General features: G+C 48.7%; 1 protein-coding gene across 6 annotated transcripts in view; it reads right to left on the bottom strand.

Annotated features, from left to right (window-relative positions):
• adam15 (ADAM metallopeptidase domain 15) overlaps positions 1–19,762 on the bottom strand; it is a 48,470-nt gene extending 28,708 nt beyond the window's left edge. For 4 of the 6 annotated variants that reach the window (XM_038272583.1, XM_038272584.1, XM_038272585.1 and 1 more), the window contains exons 1-2: positions 19,270–19,762; positions 12,902–12,993 (exon numbers count right to left, since the gene is read on the bottom strand). In XM_038272583.1, the coding sequence (XP_038128511.1) occupies positions 12,902–12,993; positions 19,270–19,414 (237 nt within the window). In that variant the 5' untranslated portion in view covers positions 19,415–19,762. The remainder of the gene's footprint in view (positions 1–12,901; positions 12,994–19,269) is intronic. The other 2 variants (XM_038272588.1, XM_038272589.1) reach the window with 2 other exon arrangements.

The following is a 19,762-nucleotide window of genomic DNA, read 5'->3' as shown; positions in this document are numbered from 1 at the left end:
ACCAAGGCTGCAGCATCAGCAGGATTTAGTTCCTACCAGGGCAGCATCAGCAGGAGGATTTAGTTCCTACCAGGGCTGCAGCATCAGCAGGATTTAGTTCCTACCAGGGCTTCAGCATCAGCAGGATTTAGTTCCTACCAGGGCTGCAGCAGCAGGAGGATTTAGTTCCTACCAGGGCTGCAGCAGGATTTAGTTCCTACTAGGGCTGCAGCATCAGCAGGATTCAGTTCCTACCAGGGCTGCAGCAGCAGCAGGATTTAGTTCCTACCAGGGCTGCAGCATCAGCAGGATTTAGTTCCTACCAGGGCTGCAGCAGCAGCAGGATTTAGTTCCTACCAGGGCTGCAGCAGCAGCAGGATTTAGTTCCTACCAGGGCTGCAGCAGCAGCAGGATTTAGTTCCTACCAGGGCTGCAGCATCAGCAGGATTTAGTTCCTACCAGGGCTGCAACAGCAGCAGGATTTAGTTCCTACCAGGGCTGCAGCAGCAGGAGGATTTAGTTCCTACCAGGGCTGCAGCAGCAGGAGGATTTAGTTCCTACCAGGGCTGCAGCAGCAGCAGGATTTAGTTCCTACCAGGGCTGCAGCAGCAGCAGGATTTAGTTCCTACCAGGGCTGCAGCAGCAGCAGGATTTAGTTCCTACCAGGGCTGCAGCAGCAGCAGGATTTAGTTCCTACCAGGGCTGCAGCAGCAGCAGGATTTAGTTCCTACCAGGGCTGCAGCATCAGCAGGACTTAGTTCCTACCAGGGCTGCAGCATCAGCAGGATTTAGTTCCTACCAGGGCTGCAGCAGCAGCAGGATTTAGTTCCTACCAGGGCTGCAGCATCAGCAGGATTTAGTTCCTACCAGGGCTGCAGCAGCAGCAGGATTTAGTTCCTACCAGGGCTGCAGCATCAGCAGGAGGATTTAGTTCCTACCAAGGCTGCAGCATCAGCAGGATTTAGTTCCTACCAGGGCTGCAGCATCAGCAGGAGGATTTAGTTCCTACCAAGGCTGCAGCATCAGCAGGAGGATTTAGTTCCTACCAGGGCTGCAGCATCAGCAGGATTTAGTTCCTACCAGGGCTGCAGCATCAGCAGGATTTAGTTCCTACCAGGGCTGCATCAGCAGCGGGATTTAGTTCCTACCAGGGCTGCAGCAGCAGGAGGATTTAGTTCCTACCAGGGCTGCAGCATCAGCAGGATTTAGTTCCTACCAGGGCTGCAGCATCAGCAGGATTTAGTTCCTACCAGGGCTGCAGCAGCAACAGCAGGATTTAGTTCCTACCAGGGCTGCAGCAGCAGCAGGATTTAGTTCCTACCAGGGCTGCAGCAGCAGCAGGATTTAGTTCCTACTAGGGCTGCAGCATCAGGAGGATTTAGTTCCTACCAGGGCTGCAGCAGCAGCAGGATTTAGTTCCTACCAGGGCTGCAGCATCAGGAGGATTTAGTTCCTACCAGGGCTGCAGCAGCAGCAGGATTTAGTTCCTACCAGGGCTGCAGCAGCAGGAGGATTTAGTTCCTACAAGGGCTGCAGCATCAGCAGGATTTAGTTCCTACCAGGGCTGCAGCATCAGCAGGATTTAGTTCCTACCAGGGCTGCAGCAGCAGGAGGATTTAGTTCCTACCAAGGCTGCAGCATCAGCAGGATTTAGTTCCTACCAGGGCTGCAGCATCAGCAGGATTTAGTTCCTACCAGGGCTGCAGCAGCAGGAGGATTTAGTTCCTACTAGGGCTGCAGCATCAGCAGGATTTAGTTCCTACCAGGGCTGCAGCAGCAGCAGGATTTAGTTCCTACTAGGGCTGCAGCATCAGGAGGATTTAGTTCCTACCAGGGCTGCAGCAGCAGCAGGATTTAGTTCCTACTAGGGCTGCAGCATCAGGAGGATTTAGTTCCTACCAGGGCTGCAGCAGCAGCAGGATTTAGTTCCTACTAGGGCTGCAGCATCAGGAGGATTTAGTTCCTACCAGGGCTGCAGCAGCAGCAGGATTTAGTTCCTACCAGGGCTGCAGCAGCAGGAGGATTTAGTTCCTACCAAGGCTGCAGCATCAGCAGGATTTAGTTCCTACCAGGGCAGCATCAGCAGGAGGATTTAGTTCCTACCAGGGCTGCAGCATCAGCAGGATTTAGTTCCTACCAGGGCTTCAGCATCAGCAGGATTTAGTTCCTACCAGGGCTGCAGCAGCAGGAGGATTTAGTTCCTACCAGGGCTGCAGCAGGATTTAGTTCCTACTAGGGCTGCAGCATCAGCAGGATTCAGTTCCTACCAGGGCTGCAGCAGCAGCAGGATTTAGTTCCTACCAGGGCTGCAGCATCAGCAGGATTTAGTTCCTACCAGGGCTGCAGCAGCAGCAGGATTTAGTTCCTACCAGGGCTGCAGCAGCAGCAGGATTTAGTTCCTACCAGGGCTGCAGCAGCAGCAGGATTTAGTTCCTACCAGGGCTGCAGCATCAGCAGGATTTAGTTCCTACCAGGGCTGCAACAGCAGCAGGATTTAGTTCCTACCAGGGCTGCAGCAGCAGGAGGATTTAGTTCCTACCAGGGCTGCAGCAGCAGGAGGATTTAGTTCCTACCAGGGCTGCAGCAGCAGCAGGATTTAGTTCCTACCAGGGCTGCAGCAGCAGCAGGATTTAGTTCCTACCAGGGCTGCAGCAGCAGCAGGATTTAGTTCCTACCAGGGCTGCAGCAGCAGCAGGATTTAGTTCCTACCAGGGCTGCAGCAGCAGCAGGATTTAGTTCCTACCAGGGCTGCAGCAGCAGCAGGATTTAGTTCCTACCAGGGCTGCAGCATCAGCAGGACTTAGTTCCTACCAGGGCTGCAGCATCAGCAGGATTTAGTTCCTACCAGGGCTGCAGCAGCAGCAGGATTTAGTTCCTACCAGGGCTGCAGCAGCAGCAGGATTTAGTTCCTACCAGGGCTGCAGCAGCAGCAGGATTTAGTTCCTACCAGGGCTGCAGCATCAGCAGGAGGATTTAGTTCCTACCAAGGCTGCAGCATCAGCAGGATTTAGTTCCTACCAGGGCTGCAGCATCAGCAGGAGGATTTAGTTCCTACCAAGGCTGCAGCATCAGCAGGAGGATTTAGTTCCTACCAGGGCTGCAGCATCAGCAGGATTTAGTTCCTACCAGGGCTGCAGCATCAGCGGGATTTAGTTCCTACCAGGGCTGCATCAGCAGCGGGATTTAGTTCCTACCAGGGCTGCAGCAGCAGGAGGATTTAGTTCCTACCAAGGCTGCAGCATCAGCAGGATTTAGTTCCTACCAGGGCTGCATCAGCAGGAGGATTTAGTTCCTACCAGGGCTGCAGCAGCAGGAGGAGGATTTAGTTCCTACCAGGGCTGCAGCAGCAGCAGGAGGATTTAGTTCCTACCAGGGCTGCAGCAGCAGGAGGATTTAGTTCCTACCAGGGCTGCAGCAGCAACAGCAGGATTTAGTTCCTACCAGGGCTGCAGCAGCAACAGCAGGATTTAGTTCCTACCAGGGCTGCAGCAGCAACAGCAGGATTTAGTTCCTACCAGGGCTGCAGCAGCAACAGCAGGATTTAGTTCCTACCAGGGCTGCAGCAGCAGCAGGATTTAGTTCCTACCAGGGCTGCAGCAGCAACAGCAGGATTTAGTTCCTACCAGGGCTGCAGCAGCAGCAGGATTTAGTTCCTACCAGGGCTGCAGCATCAGCAGGATTTAGTTCCTACCAGGGCTGCAGCAGCAGCAGGATTTAGTTCCTACCAGGGCTGCAGCAGCAGGAGGATTTAGTTCCTACCAGGGCTGCAGCAGCAGGAGGATTTAGTTCCTGCCAGGGCTGCAGCAGCAGGAGGATTTAGTTCCTACCAGGGCTGCAGCAGCAACAGCAGGATTTAGTTCCTACCAGGGCTGCAGCAGCAGCAGGATTTAGTTCCTACCAGGGCTGCAGCAGCAACAGCAGGATTTAGTTCCTACCAGGGCTGCAGCAGCAGCAGGATTTAGTTCCTACCAGGGCTGCAGCAGCAGCAGGATTTAGTTCCTACCAGGGCTGCAGCAGCAGGAGGAGGATTTAGTTCCTACCAGGGCTGCAGCAGCAGCAGGAGGATTTAGTTCCTACCAGGGCTGCAGCAGCAACAGCAGGATTTAGTTCCTACCAGGGCTGCAGCAGCAACAGCAGGATTTAGTTCCTACCAGGGCTGCAGCAGCAACAGCAGGATTTAGTTCCTACCAGGGCTGCAGCAGCAACAGCAGGATTTAGTTCCTACCAGGGCTGCAGCAGCAACAGCAGGATTTAGTTCCTACCAGGGCTGCAGCAGCAGCAGGATTTAGTTCCTACCAGGGCTGCAGCATCAGCAGGATTTAGTTCCTACCAGGGCTGCAGCAGCAGCAGGATTTAGTTCCTACCAGGGCTGCAGCAGCAGGAGGATTTAGTTCCTACCAGGGTTGCAGCAGCAGGAGGATTTAGTTCCTGCCAGGGCTGCAGCAGCAGGAGGATTTAGTTCCTACCAGGGCTGCAGCAGCAACAGCAGGATTTAGTTCCTACCAGGGCTGCAGCAGCAACAGCAGGATTTAGTTCCTACCAGGGCTGCAGCAGCAGCAGGATTTAGTTCCTACCAGGGCTGCAGCAGCAGCAGGATTTAGTTCCTACCAGGGCTGCAGCAGCAACAGCAGGATTTAGTTCCTACCAGGGCTGCAGCAGCAGCAGGATTTAGTTCCTACCAGGGCTGCAGCATCAGCAGGATTTAGTTCCTACCAGGGCTGCAGCAGCAGCAGGATTTAGTTCCTACCAGGGCTGCAGCAGCAGCAGGATTTAGTTCCTACCAGGGCTGCAGCATCAGCAGGAGGATTTAGTTCCTACGCAGGAGGATTTAGTTCCTACCAGGGCTGCAGCAGTATCAGCAGGAGGATTTAGTTCCTACCAGGGCTGCAGCATCAGGAGGATTTAGTTCCTACCAGGGCTGCAGCAGCAGGAGGATTTAGTTCCTACCAGGGCTGCAGCAGCAGCAGGATTTAGTTCCTACCAGGGCTGCAGCAGCAGGAGGATTTAGTTCCTACCAGGGCTGCAGCATCAGCAGGAGGATTTAGTTCCTACCAGGGCTGCAGCATCAGCAGCAGGATTTAGTTCCTACCAGGGCTGCAGCATCAGCAGCAGGATTTAGTTCCTGCCAGGGCAGCATCAGCAGGAGGATTTAGTTCCTACCAGGGCTGCAGCAGCAGCAGGATTTAGTTCCTACCAGGGCTGCAGCATCAGCAGGATTTAGTTCCTACCAGGGCTGCAGCATCAGCAGCAGGATTTAGTTCCTACCAGGGCTGCAGCATCAGCAAGATTTAGTTCCTACCAGGGCTGCAGCAGCAGCAGGATTTAGTTCCTACCAGGGCTGCAGCAGCAACAGCAGGATTTAGTTCCTACCAGGGCTGCAGCATCAGCAGGATTTAGTTCCTACCAGGGCTGCAGCAGCAACAGCAGGATTTAGTTCCTACCAGGGCTGCAGCATCAGCAGGATTTAGTTCCTACCAGGGCTGCAGCAGCAGCAGGATTTAGTTCCTACTAGGGCTGCAGCATCAGGAGGATTTAGTTCCTACCAGGGCTGCAGCAGCAACAGCAGGATTTAGTTCCTACCAGGGCTGCAGCATCAGCAGGATTTAGTTCCTACCAGGGCTGCAGCATCAGGAGGATTTAGTTCCTACCAGGGCTGCAGCATCAGGAGGATTTAGTTCCTACCAGGGCTGCAGCATCAGGAGGATTTAGTTCCTACCAGGGCTGCAGCAGCAGCAGGATTTAGTTCCTACCAGGGCTGCAGCATCAGCAGGATTTAGTTCCTACCAGGGCTGCAGCATCAGGAGGATTTAGTTCCTACCAGGGCTGCAGCATCAGGAGGATTTAGTTCCTACCAGGGCTGCAGCATCAGCAGGATTTAGTTCCTACCAGGGCTGCAGCAGCAGCAGGATTTAGTTCCTACCAGGGCTGCAGCATCAGCAGGATTTAGTTCCTACCAGGGCTGCAGCATCAGGAGGATTTAGTTCCTACCAGGGCTGCAGCATCAGCAGGATTTAGTTCCTACCAGGGCTGCAGCATCAGCAGGATTTAGTTCCTACCAGGGCTGCAGCAGCAGGAGGATTTAGTTCCTACCAGGGCTGCAGCATCAGCAGGATTTAGTTCCTACCAGGGCTGCAGCATCAGCAGGATTTAGTTCCTACCAGGGCTGCAGCATCAGGAGGATTTAGTTCCTACCAGGGCTGCAGCATCAGGAGGATTTAGTTCCTACCAGGGCTGCAGCATCAGGAGGATTTAGTTCCTACCAGGGCTGCAGCATCAGCAGGATTTAGTTCCTACCAGGGCTGCAACAGCAGCAGGATTTAGTTCCTACCAGGGCTGCAGCAGCAGCAGGATTTAGTTCCTACCAGGGCTGCAGCAGCAGCAGGATTTAGTTCCTACCAGGGCTGCAACAGCAGCAGGATTTAGTTCCTACCAGGGCTGCAGCATCAGGAGGATTTAGTTCCTACCAGGGCTGCAGCAGCAGCAGGATTTAGTTCCTACCAGGGCTGCAGCAGCAGCAGGATTTAGTTCCTACCAGGGCTGCAACAGCAGCAGGATTTAGTTCCTACCAGGGCTGCAGCATCAGGAGGATTTAGTTCCTACCAGGGCTGCAGCATCAGGAGGATTTAGTTCCTACCAGGGCTGCAGCATCAGGAGGATTTAGTTCCTACCAGGGCTGCAGCATCAGCAGGATTTAGTTCCTACCAGGGCTGCAGCAGCAGCAGGATTTAGTTCCTACCAGGGCTGCAGCATCAGCAGGATTTAGTTCCTACCAGGGCTGCAGCATCAGGAGGATTTAGTTCCTACCAGGGCTGCAGCATCAGGAGGATTTAGTTCCTACCAGGGCTGCAGCATCAGGAGGATTTAGTTCCTACCAGGGCTGCAGCAGCAGCAGGATTTAGTTTGTGAATTGAGAGAGGGCCATAGTCTACAGAAGAGGATTAGGGCCACTGGGAAAAAAAGAAAAGTTAACTGATTTTTTTTTATTTTTTATTTTATTTCAGTTTAGTACGGGATTTCTCCGTATTTCTCAGAATTCTGACTGAAATAAAATTTAAAAATCAGTTAACTTTTTTATTTTTTTATTTTTTAATCCTCTTCCCTAACAGTCAGAGGAGTGGTTGTTCCAAAAAGTGGGAAACTTTTCCTTTCAATAAATATTCACATCAATATGTGCAGATCAGATGTAAACATTAAATCCATGAAGGATTCTAAGGTTCAGTTTAGTTTTTGTTTCTAACTAAAACTACAGATTAAATAATAAACATTAATGTTATGGATGATGATTAAAGGCGAGTCCAGTCGGGTCGATGCTGCTGGAGGAACAAAGCTGAGAACTTTCCGAGGTTCTGAAGAAAAGTCCACCAGTGTCGGAACGATCACTTCCTCATTGGGGCTCATTTAGGATGTGGGCGTGGCCCAGTACATCCGTGAGCCAATCAGAGCGCTTCCTGTCTGCTGAGGCTGCTGCTTGAAGGAGCCACTTCCTGCCTCCTCTCAGCTCTGCAGTCTGAGCCGCTCTCAGCACGTTTCAGAGCGCTTCCTTCCAGCTTCATGACCAAGCAAACATCTACAGACTGTTATTTATTCTAAACGTCTCAAATCTGGCACTAAATTAGTGGAACATAGTAAAATATGATGAAGGAGAACTAATGAGAGAGTAAATACATCAAAGGGAACAAATTTAAATACACACTATGCTACATAAATATAATGTAGTAAAAGTAAAAACCTGATTTAATGGAGATAAAAACAGGAAATGAATATTCTGTAGTATTAATGATATAAAATAGTTTTTTTTCAGGGTTTCTGTTTCATAACCATAACTTTGATGATCCTATCAGGCTCGATTTTCAGGAAAAGTGGAAAGTGATGTAAAGTGGGTCTGATGCACGCTGGGCGGAGCTACCCCATCCTTTCTTTGCCTGGAACAATGGCGGAGGAAATCCAGAGAGTTGTTTGGCTTCTTTTAATAAATAATGCTACGTTCAGACCGCAACAGCTGGAAGCAGCAAAGCAGCTTCTGCTGCTTCATCTCTGATCCTCATTAAGGTCAGCCGTCCAGTAAAGTGAGTCCAGATGCTTCTGCTGCTCCTGTGTTCGATGCCAGAGAGCAGCTTTGCTATATTAGCTGTGATCAGCGGGTAGAAAGTAGTTAGAATCTATGTTGAAGTGAGAAAGTCCTCCTGAAAACATGGTCTGTGCAGTCAGTTCATCCAGATGTCAGAACTTTAGCTGCGTCTTGATGCTCATCAACCATTGACTTTGCATGTGAACCAGCTGCTCCTGCTGCTCCTGCAGTGTGCGCTCTGAACGTAGCATCATTCTTCTCCATCGGCACAGACTACCATCCAGATCACCGTCCATTTTTTTGGACCTGTCAAACTTCCATCCATCCATTTTCTGACATGCTTTATCCCATGCGGGGTGGTGGGGGGTGCTGGTGCCTCTATCCAGCTGTCTATGGCCGAGAGGCAGCCAGTCAAACTTAATTAAATTATCTAAATACCATTTTATTTTTTCTTTAGAAACTGTAAATCATTTGTCCTGCGCCTCTATGGATCCTTTTTATTTCTCTAAAAATGAATGTTTTTGATGAAAAGCTGCAGAGTTTTCCCTCCTCTGTCCTCCAGCTTCACGTCTCACCAGAACCTCTGGTTCTGTTCGAGTCGACGCCTTCGCCTTCGGGTGGAGCGTCCAGAATTCCCCTCTGAGGCGTGTTTGTTTCCTCCACCATGGCTGGACTTTGGACCGATTGGGACCGTCCTGCTGCAGGAGGTGGAGGCGGAGTCAGGATGGGTCCGGCTTTATTAACCATTTATTGGACCCGTTAACACAGTGGCAGAACCTGAAGGCCATCAGCTTTCTGGTAGGCGAAGCAGCGCTCTGGATTCTGGACTTCCTAAAATCTTTCTTTTTTCCCTCAGGAAGAAGAAAAAGGAAATAAACTCCAAGCAAAGCTTCTGTTTTCAGGCTGGAACCAAACATGTGGCTTCAATGAGCCTCTGGCGCCTAAAGCAGGGAGGAGTTCTGCAGAACCCGACCAGCCGCTCCACGCAGTGAGCTCATAACTCCCGCCCTGGTGATGTCATCGCTGCAGATCCTGAGGGTGGAACTGAATTGGGTTCCTGTTTATGATGAGAACCAAACCGGAAACCGGAGCAGCAGCGTTTCATGAGGCAGCCAATGAGAAGGCAGCGTTAAGGCCTGGTTATCCTGCTGCAGGACCTGGTTTAGCTCCAAAGCTAGGTTAACTGCATGCAGCGAGGCTAAAGTCCTGGTTATCCTGCTGCAGGACCTGGTTTAGCTCCAAAGCTAGGCTAACTGCATGCAGCGAGGCTAAAGTCCTGGTTATCCTGCTGCAGGACCTGGTTTAGCTCCAAAGCTAGGCTAACTGCATGCAGCGAGGCTAAAGTCCTGGTTATCCTGCTGCAGGACCTGGTTTAGCTCCAAAGCTAGGCTAACTGCATGCAGCGAGGCTAAAGTCCTGGTTATCCTGCTGCAGGACCTGGTTTAGCTCCAAAGCTAGGCTAACTGCATGCAGCGAGGCTAAAGTCCTGGTTATCCTGCTGCAGGACCTGGTTTAGCTCCAAAGCTAGGCTAACTGCATGCAGCGAGGCTAAAGTCCTGGTTATCCTGCTGCAGGACCTGGTTTAGCTCCAAAGCTAGGCTAACTGCATGCAGCGAGGCTAAAGTCCTGGTTATCCTGCTGCAGGACCTGGTTTAGCTCCAAAGCTAGGCTAACTGCATGCAGCGAGGCTAAAGTCCTGGTTATCCTGCTGCAGGACCTGGTTTAGCTCCAAAGCTAGGCTAACTGCATGCAGCGAGGCTAAAGGCCTGGTTATCCTCCTGCAGCAGTGTGTCGCAGTGAGCTTGATGCAGACATTTTTGATTTATGCCAGGTATTGAAGCGTGGTCTGCGCTATACGCTGTGGGTCTAGATACGGCTGAGGCGGGGAGGAAGTGGGGGCGAGTTTGTGCGACAACGGAGGGACATGAGGGCCAAAAAGAGCGGGGATCCAGGTGGAAAAAAGTTCCCAGCGTTCTGGCGCACCTCGGTCTGCTAGTGGCTCCATCTTCACCAGTTGTTTTCCACAATTTCGGTCATAAAAACAAAACAAGCAGACCTCCTGTCTGCGGTTGGAACGCGCATCAACCATTGACTTTGCATGTAAACTCGCTGCTTCTGCTGCACCTGCTGCGTCCGGTGTGAACGTAGTATGAGACCCAACAGAACCGTCCATGCAGCAGCCTGGTTCTGGTTGCTCTCCACGCTTTCATTGTTCATCTTTAATGATTTCAAACCTAAACCTGATCAGAATCATCTCCTTCTGGAGGTCCGACACCCATCAGTCATAGCAAAGCAGCCCAGATCATCCCTCCACCACCGCCGTGTTTGACTGCAGCTCCAAGGTTCTGGTTGTTTTGGATCCAGGATCCACTGAGCGTTGAGTTCTGTCGGGACAGCAGTGGTTCTGGTCTTAGAGGCAGTTTCTCTCTCTTCCTTATTGCTGAATCATGACCTTTGACATGAGCTGAGGCGGTGGTTCTCTGGATGGATGTGTGGTGCGGTTCTTTACCCGATGATGATGATGTTTCCTGGCTGGTTAGATGTCATCTGATTTATAATCAGTTTCCTCCCTGCAGGGTGGAGTCTGGGAGGGGGGGGGGGTTGAGCAGGAAATGATCTCAGAGCATCTGTCAGCTGCACAGGAAGCGTCCCTCCTCCTGTGCTCAGATCTCAGCGCTCCTGCAGGAAGCTGCTGGTGAAAACGCTCCCGGCTGCAGCTTCCTACGGTCCGCCTGGGAACGCAGAGGAAAGCCGAACACCCGGCAGAGGAATGCGGGAGGCGGGTTCCTCCTCCACAATAAACCGTTCAGGTCGATTCTCCCTGAAGAGGAGGGAAGCTTTATCCCTTCCATCCTCTCCTCCTGATTTAATTCACTGAATTTAATTTAAAAAAGCCTAATTTAGAAGTTAGTTTAACATAAATGACCAGAGAACAGAGGTTCAATCAGCAGATCTGATGGTTGTTTGTCTAATAATAAAATTATTCACCCAAATGAAAGGTCAGCTGTCGTTAACCCTTTATAGGCAAGCTAGCGTTCCTGATCCCTTGCATCCCCCCTGTCCCCCAGTGAGGTCTAGAAGCACTAGATCTATATCCAGCCATTCAGCATAGATCCTGCTACATGGCTGTACATCTGATTTTGGTTTTTGACCAATTAGATGAGCCCTTTAATGATATATTCCCTACTGGAAATTAAGCTGGAAAAAAGTTAACAAATCAAGAAAAAAAAAGGTAAAAAGCTAATTGAAAAGTGAAAAAGTGAATAAGACTCATTAAGAATTATATTTAGGTTTATAAACGCATTAATGCCTCTAAGTTTATGTTGGAACTTTATAAATGTGTTTCTTTTACTCCTTATAGAAGCACTTTTGTTATTTTTATTCGATCAGCAAAGAATAATCAACGGATGATTATTTATACCTAAAACTAATACATTCACAGTGATTTAATGAATTTAGCGTTCATCTGTAAAACAAATAAAAATTATTTTTGTGGCGATCACTGAGACCTGGAGCGGCCATTTTTGCCCAAATATATTCAATTCCATTCAGTTTATTTCAATAGCTCCAATTCACATGTCATCTCAAAACAGCAATCCCTCACACTAAGCATGCTTGTAGCGACAGTGGAGAGGAAAAACTCCCTTTGAACAGGAAGAAACCTCCAGCAGAACCAGGCTCAGTGTGAGCGGCCATCTGCTGAGGCCCACTGGGGTTCAAGGAGACAGAAGCAGACATAGAAAAAGGATATAGAATATAGTAGCCCCTCCCTCCTGCCATCTTCCAGCAGTGACGTCACGGTGCGGTAAGCCTAGCGCCATTCTCCCCGCTTTCCAAGCTAAATCAATGGGAACTACTAGACACATCTGCAATCAACAACAATTATTGAAGATTTCCAGAGGACTTCACCATTGAAATTCACCAGAGCTATAGTGAAACTGACAATGCCCACGTGCATGGCAGCTGGATGCTGGAATACATCGGGGAAAAGTGAAAAAAAAAAAGAGTTATTCCACCTTTCTGATTCCTGATCCTCCACGGACGGGTTGGTCGTTGGATCGCCAACTTGAAGAGGGAGGATTTGCCATCGAACTTCTGGCCAGAGAAAAAACCCGTAATATGTAGCGGCTCTCTGAGCTCCAAGAGGAGGAGGAACCATCAATGATCATCTAGAGATCAACTCTAACTGCTTTTAAAAGCCACAATCAATCCTCTAGAGATCCCAACGTTATTTCCTCCATTTTGATCTAAAAAAGCTTTGCCTCGCTGCGTTGCTGCTACATCTGGTCCCTGATTGGCTGTCATGGTGCTACAGTAACTGACAGGAGGGCTGAGATCAGCAGTTAAATCCTCTCTAATTGCTCCTGAACGCACCCCTCCACAGACTTAACACACCAGCGAGGTGTTAGGGCCTAGTCAAAGCCCAGACCTCAAATCCAGCTGAGAATCTGTGAAAGGATTTCCTCTCCACTGTCGCTACAAGCATGCTTAGTGTGAGGGATTGCTGAAGAGTCAATGAGTCGATGCAATCAGCTGGTTTTCCTTAGATAGAAAACTTTGAATCAATCTGACTGGATGATCTGGTTGAACTGGAAAGTGACCTGAGAGGTAACCATGGCAACCAACTAACCTGCCTTGGTGTTGATGGAGTTCGTAAGGTTTAAGGAAGGTCGGGTTGGAAAGGTCACAGTGAATAAACGATGGTAAAGATCTCTGCTCTGGTGAAAATATTCTGAAGGACTTTTCAGGTTTGCAGAACCGACCCGACTCAAAGGCTTCTGATCTGTAGAACCCGTTCAAAGAGCAGAACCGCGACCCGTCCAGAAACTCAACCAGCGCCTCAGCTGCTCTGACCTGCAGGGCTTCAGCCAGACTCCGTCTCTGTCCGTCCACCAGGATGAAGGGACGCGTCTTCTCCAGGAGGGGGCGCCTCAGTCTGTCCGCACCTTAAAGACGGAGGAGAAGTTAGAACATGATTCAGAGCTAAGATCAGATCAGCTTTGACTTCTTTTCATTTCCAGGATTCTGGCTCCCAGAAAAACCCAAAACCAGTGACCTGAGAATATAGAAAAAGTTTGATTTGGTTCTGTCCTACGTAACCATGGAGACAGGAGAGACGTCCACCGGATCAGTGGACAGAGACAGAGACCCCCCCCAACCCCCGGAAGCGCAGCCAAACTACGTCTTAAATGTGAAACACAACATGAATACACATGATGGATCAACCATCACCAGGACGTCTATGATGCAGATTCACTGGCTTTGGTTATTAACACGGACGCCACAGTGACTGCTGCTGCGCAACGTCCGCACTTGCAAGAAGCCAGCCAGACCCCCCCACCCCCCCCCACTAGGTCTAAAACATCAGCCCATAACATAAACCAATAGAACATAGAGGCAGACAGGCAGGTGTTCAGGAAGGAATCCATGAAGCTCAGCGGTGTGTCATGCATCATTACGGTAGCTAACATCGGATCACTGCTGCAGCTCCTTCAGTTATTTACTGTCACAGGTAGGAGCTTAGACCGGAGAGGAAGTGTTTGATTTAAGGAGGGCCCTCCCTCGCACGCTGACATTAGGCCCCGCCCACCGGGCAAATGCCCGCTATCACAGATTAGCAGTCTGAGCCTAATCTAAGCCCATCCAGGGAAAGTTTAGTGGAGGGAAAAAGTGTGTAAATCAGATAAAAATGCAGCTTATAGATCAGGGGTTTCAAACTGGTTCCAGAAAGGGCCGTGTGGCTGCAGCTTTTCTTTCCAACCAAGCAATAGCACAGACCAACTCAACACAGACCAACTGAACATAGACCAACTAAACACAGACCAACTGAACACTGACCAACTAGACCAACTAAACACTGACCAACTGGACCAACTAAACACTGACCAACTAAACACTGACAAACTAGACCAACCAAACACTGACCAACTGGACCAACTAAACACTGACCAACTAGACCAACCAAACACTGACCAACTAAACACTGACCAACTAGACCAACTAAACACTGACCAACCAAACACTGACCAACTAGACCAACCAAACACTGACCAACTAGACCAACCAAACACTGACCAACTAGACCAACCAAACACTGACCAACTAGACCAACTAAACACTGACCAACTAGACCAACTAAACACTGACCAACTGGACCAACTAAACACTGACCAACTAAACACTGACCAACTAAACACTGACCAACTAAACACTGACCAACTAGACCAACCAAACACTGACCAACTAGACCAACTAAACACTGACCAACTGGACCAACTAAACACTGACCAACTAAACACTGACCAACTAGACCAACCAAACACTGACCAACTGGACCAACTAAACACTGACCAACTGGACCAACTAAACACTGACCAACTAAACACTGACCAACTAGACCAACCAAACACTGACCAACTAGACCAACTAAACACTGACCAACTGAACACTGACCAACTGAACACTGACCAACTGAACACTGACCAACTGAACATCACTGCTGCAGCTCCTTCAGTTATTTACTGTCACAGGTAGGAGCTTAGACCGGAGAGGAAGTGTTTGATTTAAGGAGGGCCCTCCCTCGCACGCTGACATTAGGCCCCGCCCACCGGGCAAATGCCCGCTATCACAGATTAGCAGTCTGAGCCTAATCTAAGCCCATCCAGGGAAAGTTTAGTGGAGGGAAAAAGTGTGTAAATCAGATAAAAATGCAGCTTATAGATCAGGGGTTTCAAACTGGTTCCAGAAAGGGCCGTGTGGCTGCAGCTTTTCTTTCCAACCAAGCAATAGCACAGACCAACTGAACACAGACCAACTGAACATAGACCAACTAAACACAGACCAACTGAACACTGACCAACTAGACCAACTAAACACTGACCAACTGGACCAACTAAACACTGACCAACTGGACCAACTAAACACTGACCAACTAAACACTGACAAACTAGACCAACCAAACACTGACCAACTAAACACTGACCAACTAGACCAACTAAACACTGACCAACCAAACACTGACCAACTAGACCAACCAAACACTGACCAACTAGACCAACCAAACACTGACCAACTAGACCAACCAAACACTGACCAACTAGACCAACTAAACACTGACCAACTGGACCAACTAAACACTGACCAACTAAACACTGACCAACTAGACCAACCAAACACTGACCAACTAGACCAACTAAACACTGACCAACTGGACCAACTAAACACTGACCAACTGGACCAACTAAACACTGACCAACTGGACCAACTAAACACTGACCAACTAAACACTGACCAACTGGACCAACTAAACACTGACCAACTAAACACTGACCAACTAGACCAACCAAACACTGACCAACTAGACCAACTAAACACTGACCAACTAGACCAACTAAACACTGACCAACTGAACACTGACCAACTGAACACTGACCAACTGAACACTGACCAACTGAACACTGACCAACTGAACACTGACCAACTAAACACTGACCAACTAGACCAACCAAACACTGACCAACTAGACCAACTAAACACTGACCAACTAGACCAACTAAACACTGACCAACTAGACCAACTAAACACTGACCAACTGGACCAACCAAACACTGACCAACTAGACCAACTAAACACTGACCAACTGGACCAACTAAACACTGACCAACTAGACCAACTAAACACTGACCAACTAAACACTGACCAACTAGACCAACAAAACACTGACCAACTAGACCAACTAAACACTGACCAACTAAACACTGACCAACTAAACCAACTAAACACTGACCAACTAGACCAACTAAACACTGACCAACTAAACACTGACCAACTAAACACTGACCAACTAGACCAACTAAACACTGACCAACTAAACACTGACCAACTAAACACAGATCAACTAGAACAACTAAACACTGACCAACTAAACCAACTAAACACTGACCAACTAAACCAACTAAACACTGACCAACTAGACCAACTAAACACTGACCAACTAAACACTGACCAACTAAACACTGACCAACTAAACACTGACCAACTAAACACTGACCAACTAGACCAACTAAACACTGACCAACTAGACCAACTAAACACTGACCAACTAAACACTGACCAACTAGACCAACTAAACACTGACCAACTAGACCAACTAAACACTGACCAACTAAACCAACTAAACACTGACCAACTAAACCAACTAAACACTGACCAACTAAACACTGACCAACTAAACCCACTAAACACTGACCAACTAGACCAACTAAACACTGACCAACTAAACACTGACCAACTAAACACTGACCAACTAAACCAACTAAACACTGACCAACTAGACCAACTAAACACTGACCAACTAAACACTGACCAACTAAACACACAGATCAACTAGAACAACTAAACACTGACCAACTAAACCAACTAAACACTGACCAACTAGACCAACTAAACACTGACCAACTAAACACTGACCAACTAAACACTGACCAACTAGACCAACTAAACACTGACCAACTAAACACTGACCAACTAAACACTGACCAACTAGACCAACTAAACACTGACCAACTAGACCAATTAAACACTGACCAACTAAACACTGACCAACTAGACCAACTAAACACTGACCAACTAAACACAGATCAACTAGAACAACTAAACACTGACCAACTAAACACTGACCAACTAGACCAACTAAACACTGACCAACTAGACCAACTAAACACTGACCAACTAAACACTGACCAACTAAACACTGACCAACTAGACCAACTAAACACTGACCAACTAGACCAACTAAACACTGACCAACTAAACCAACTAAACACTGACCAACTAAACCAACTAAACACTGACCAACTAAACACTGACCAACTAAACCCACTAAACACTGACCAACTAGACCAACTAAACACTGACCAACTAAACACTGACCAACTAAACACTGACCAACTAGACCAACTAAACACTGACCAACTAAACACTGACCAACTAAACACACAGATCAACTAGAACAACTAAACACTGACCAACTAAACCAACTAAACACTGACCAACTAGACCAACTAAACACTGACCAACTAAACACTGACCAACTAAACACTGACCAACTAAACACTGACCAACTAAACACTGACCAACTAGACCAACTAAACACTGACCAACTAAACACTGACCAACTAAACACTGACCAACTAAACACTGACCAACTAGACCAACTAAACACTGACCAACTAGACCAACTAAACACTGACCAACTAAACACTGACCAACTAGACCAACTAAACACTGACCAACTAAACACAGATCAACTAGAACAACTAAACACTGACCAACTAAACACTGACCAACTAGACCAACTAAACACTGACCAACTAGACCAACTAAACACTGACCAACTAAACACTGACCAACTAGACCAACTAAACACTGACCAACCAGACCAACTAAACACTGACCAACTAAACCAACTAAACACTGACCAACTAAACCAACTAAACACTGACCAACTAAACACTGACCAACTAAACCCACTAAACACTGACCAACTAGACCAACTAAACACTGACCAACTAAACACTGACCAACTAAACACTGACCAACTAAACCAACTAAACACTGACCAACTAGACCAACTAAACACTGACCAACTAAACACTGACCAACTAAACACACAGATCAACTAGAACAACTAAACACTGACCAACTAAACCAACTAAACACTGACCAACTAGATCAACTAAACACTGACCAACTAAACACTGACCAACTAAACACTGACCAACTAAACACTGACCAACTAAACACTGACCAACTAGACCAACTAAACACTGACCAACTAAACACTGACCAACTAAACACTGACCAACTAGACCAACTAAACACTGACCAACTAGACCAACTAAACACTGACCAACTAAACACTGACCAACTAGACCAACTAAACACTGACCAACTAAACACAGATCAACTAGAACAACTAAACACTGACCAACTAAACACTGACCAACTAAACACTGACCAACTAGACCAACTAAACACTGACCAACTAGACCAACTAAACACTTACCAACTGGACACAGACCAACTAGACCAACTAAACACTGACCAACTAAACACTGACCAACTGAATACAGATCAACTAACAGATCTAGAACATTGGGCCCGATCCAGCCTAAAGTTAAAGGGATAGTTCGGGATTTTTGACATGAATCTGTATGGCATCCCCATCACCAGTGTCATGCAATCACACTGACTTACCCCTGGCAGCGTCCTGTGAGCAGAGTTCTCGCCCAGCTTTGGTCAAGCCGAAAGTAGTCCGGCAGGTTTGCTAGACCCAGCGAAATAAAGCGTTTCTCTTCCCAAAACATTATGTGTTCAAAAGAGTGATATTTTTGCATCCCAAAAACATTGTAGTGGAAAAAGTCACACGTCGTTATCACTTGGTCCTATTTTCTCTCTGTTCGTATCAGTGCGCGCGACACCATGACCTGACAGCTAGGGCCTACTAAGCTGACAACAGCCAGATGCATGTTGAGCTCGCTGTCAGAATGACGGCGCGCACTGATACGAACAGAGAGAAAATAGGACCAAGTGATAACGACGTGTGACTTTTTCCACTACAATGTTTTTGGGATGCAAAAATATCACTCTTTTGAACACATAATGTTTTGGGAAGAGAAACGCTTTATTTCGCTGGGTCTAGCAAACCTGCCGGACTACTTTCGGCTTGACCAAAGCTGGGCGAGAACTCTGCTCACAGGACGCTGCCAGGGGTAAGTCAGTTTGATTGCATGACACTGGTGATGGGGATGCCATACAGATTCATGTCAAAAATCCCGAACTATCCCTTTAAAGTCCATCAGCTTTGCTCTGAGGTCCGGACGCCTTCCTTCTGCTGACGACCGGATGGAGATGCTGGCTCCATCTCTCAGCAGGACCTGGTACCTAAGCACATTAATCACCATGGCAACACCAGCACACCTGTCTGCCTCAAGCCCACATTGAACCTATGGGATGGAGCAGGAAGAGAAACAGCAGAACCAGCAAGACCTGCTGGATCTGAGAGCAGGAACCCAAACATCTCATTGGTTTTAAAATGGACTCGGTTTACTGAAGTTTCCCTAAAGCAGAATAAATTAATTCTCAGAGATTAGAATCGTTTCTTTTTCTTATTTTCCGTTAAACAGTAAATAGTTAGTTTGATTCCGGTTATTTTTGCTCACCGCTCAGAGCAGCATCCACCTGGACCTCCGCCGCCTGAAGCCCTCCATCCTGCGGTGCGTTCAGGGACCTGCAGACCGTGAACGCCGCACGGCCGCCCAGCAGCAGCAGCAGCAGCGGCAGCGGCGGACCGGCGGCGCCGCTCATCCTCTCTGCGTCACCGGGAGCCGCAACAGGTTGCTGCTCCGCCCGGTTACCTCACGGTGTCGGAGCTCCGGGAAAGGCTCCACCTAAACCCCATGGCCCCCCGCCCCCCCAGGGTCAGGAGTCAGGGCGGCTACCTGGACCGTTACCCGGCGGGACTCCCGCTCTGCTCCCTAACTGCGCAGTTTGTTGGAAAGCTGCCCGCAGGAAGCCCCGACTGGTCCAGCAGGACGGGTTCTGGTTCTGGTTCTGGTTCTGGGTCCGTCCGGGAAGAGAGGAGTTCCGGTCTGAAAGAAGCTGAAAGCTGCTCCTAACGGGAGGACGACGCACCTCCAGGGTTTATACCGGGAG

Source organism: Cyprinodon tularosa, unplaced genomic scaffold, assembly GCF_016077235.1.
Source record: "Cyprinodon tularosa strain WSP-4 unplaced genomic scaffold, ASM1607723v1 ctg839, whole genome shotgun sequence".
NCBI classification, from domain to species: Eukaryota; Metazoa; Chordata; class Actinopteri; order Cyprinodontiformes; family Cyprinodontidae; genus Cyprinodon; species Cyprinodon tularosa.
This window is presented reverse-complemented; position numbering and strand designations above follow the sequence as displayed.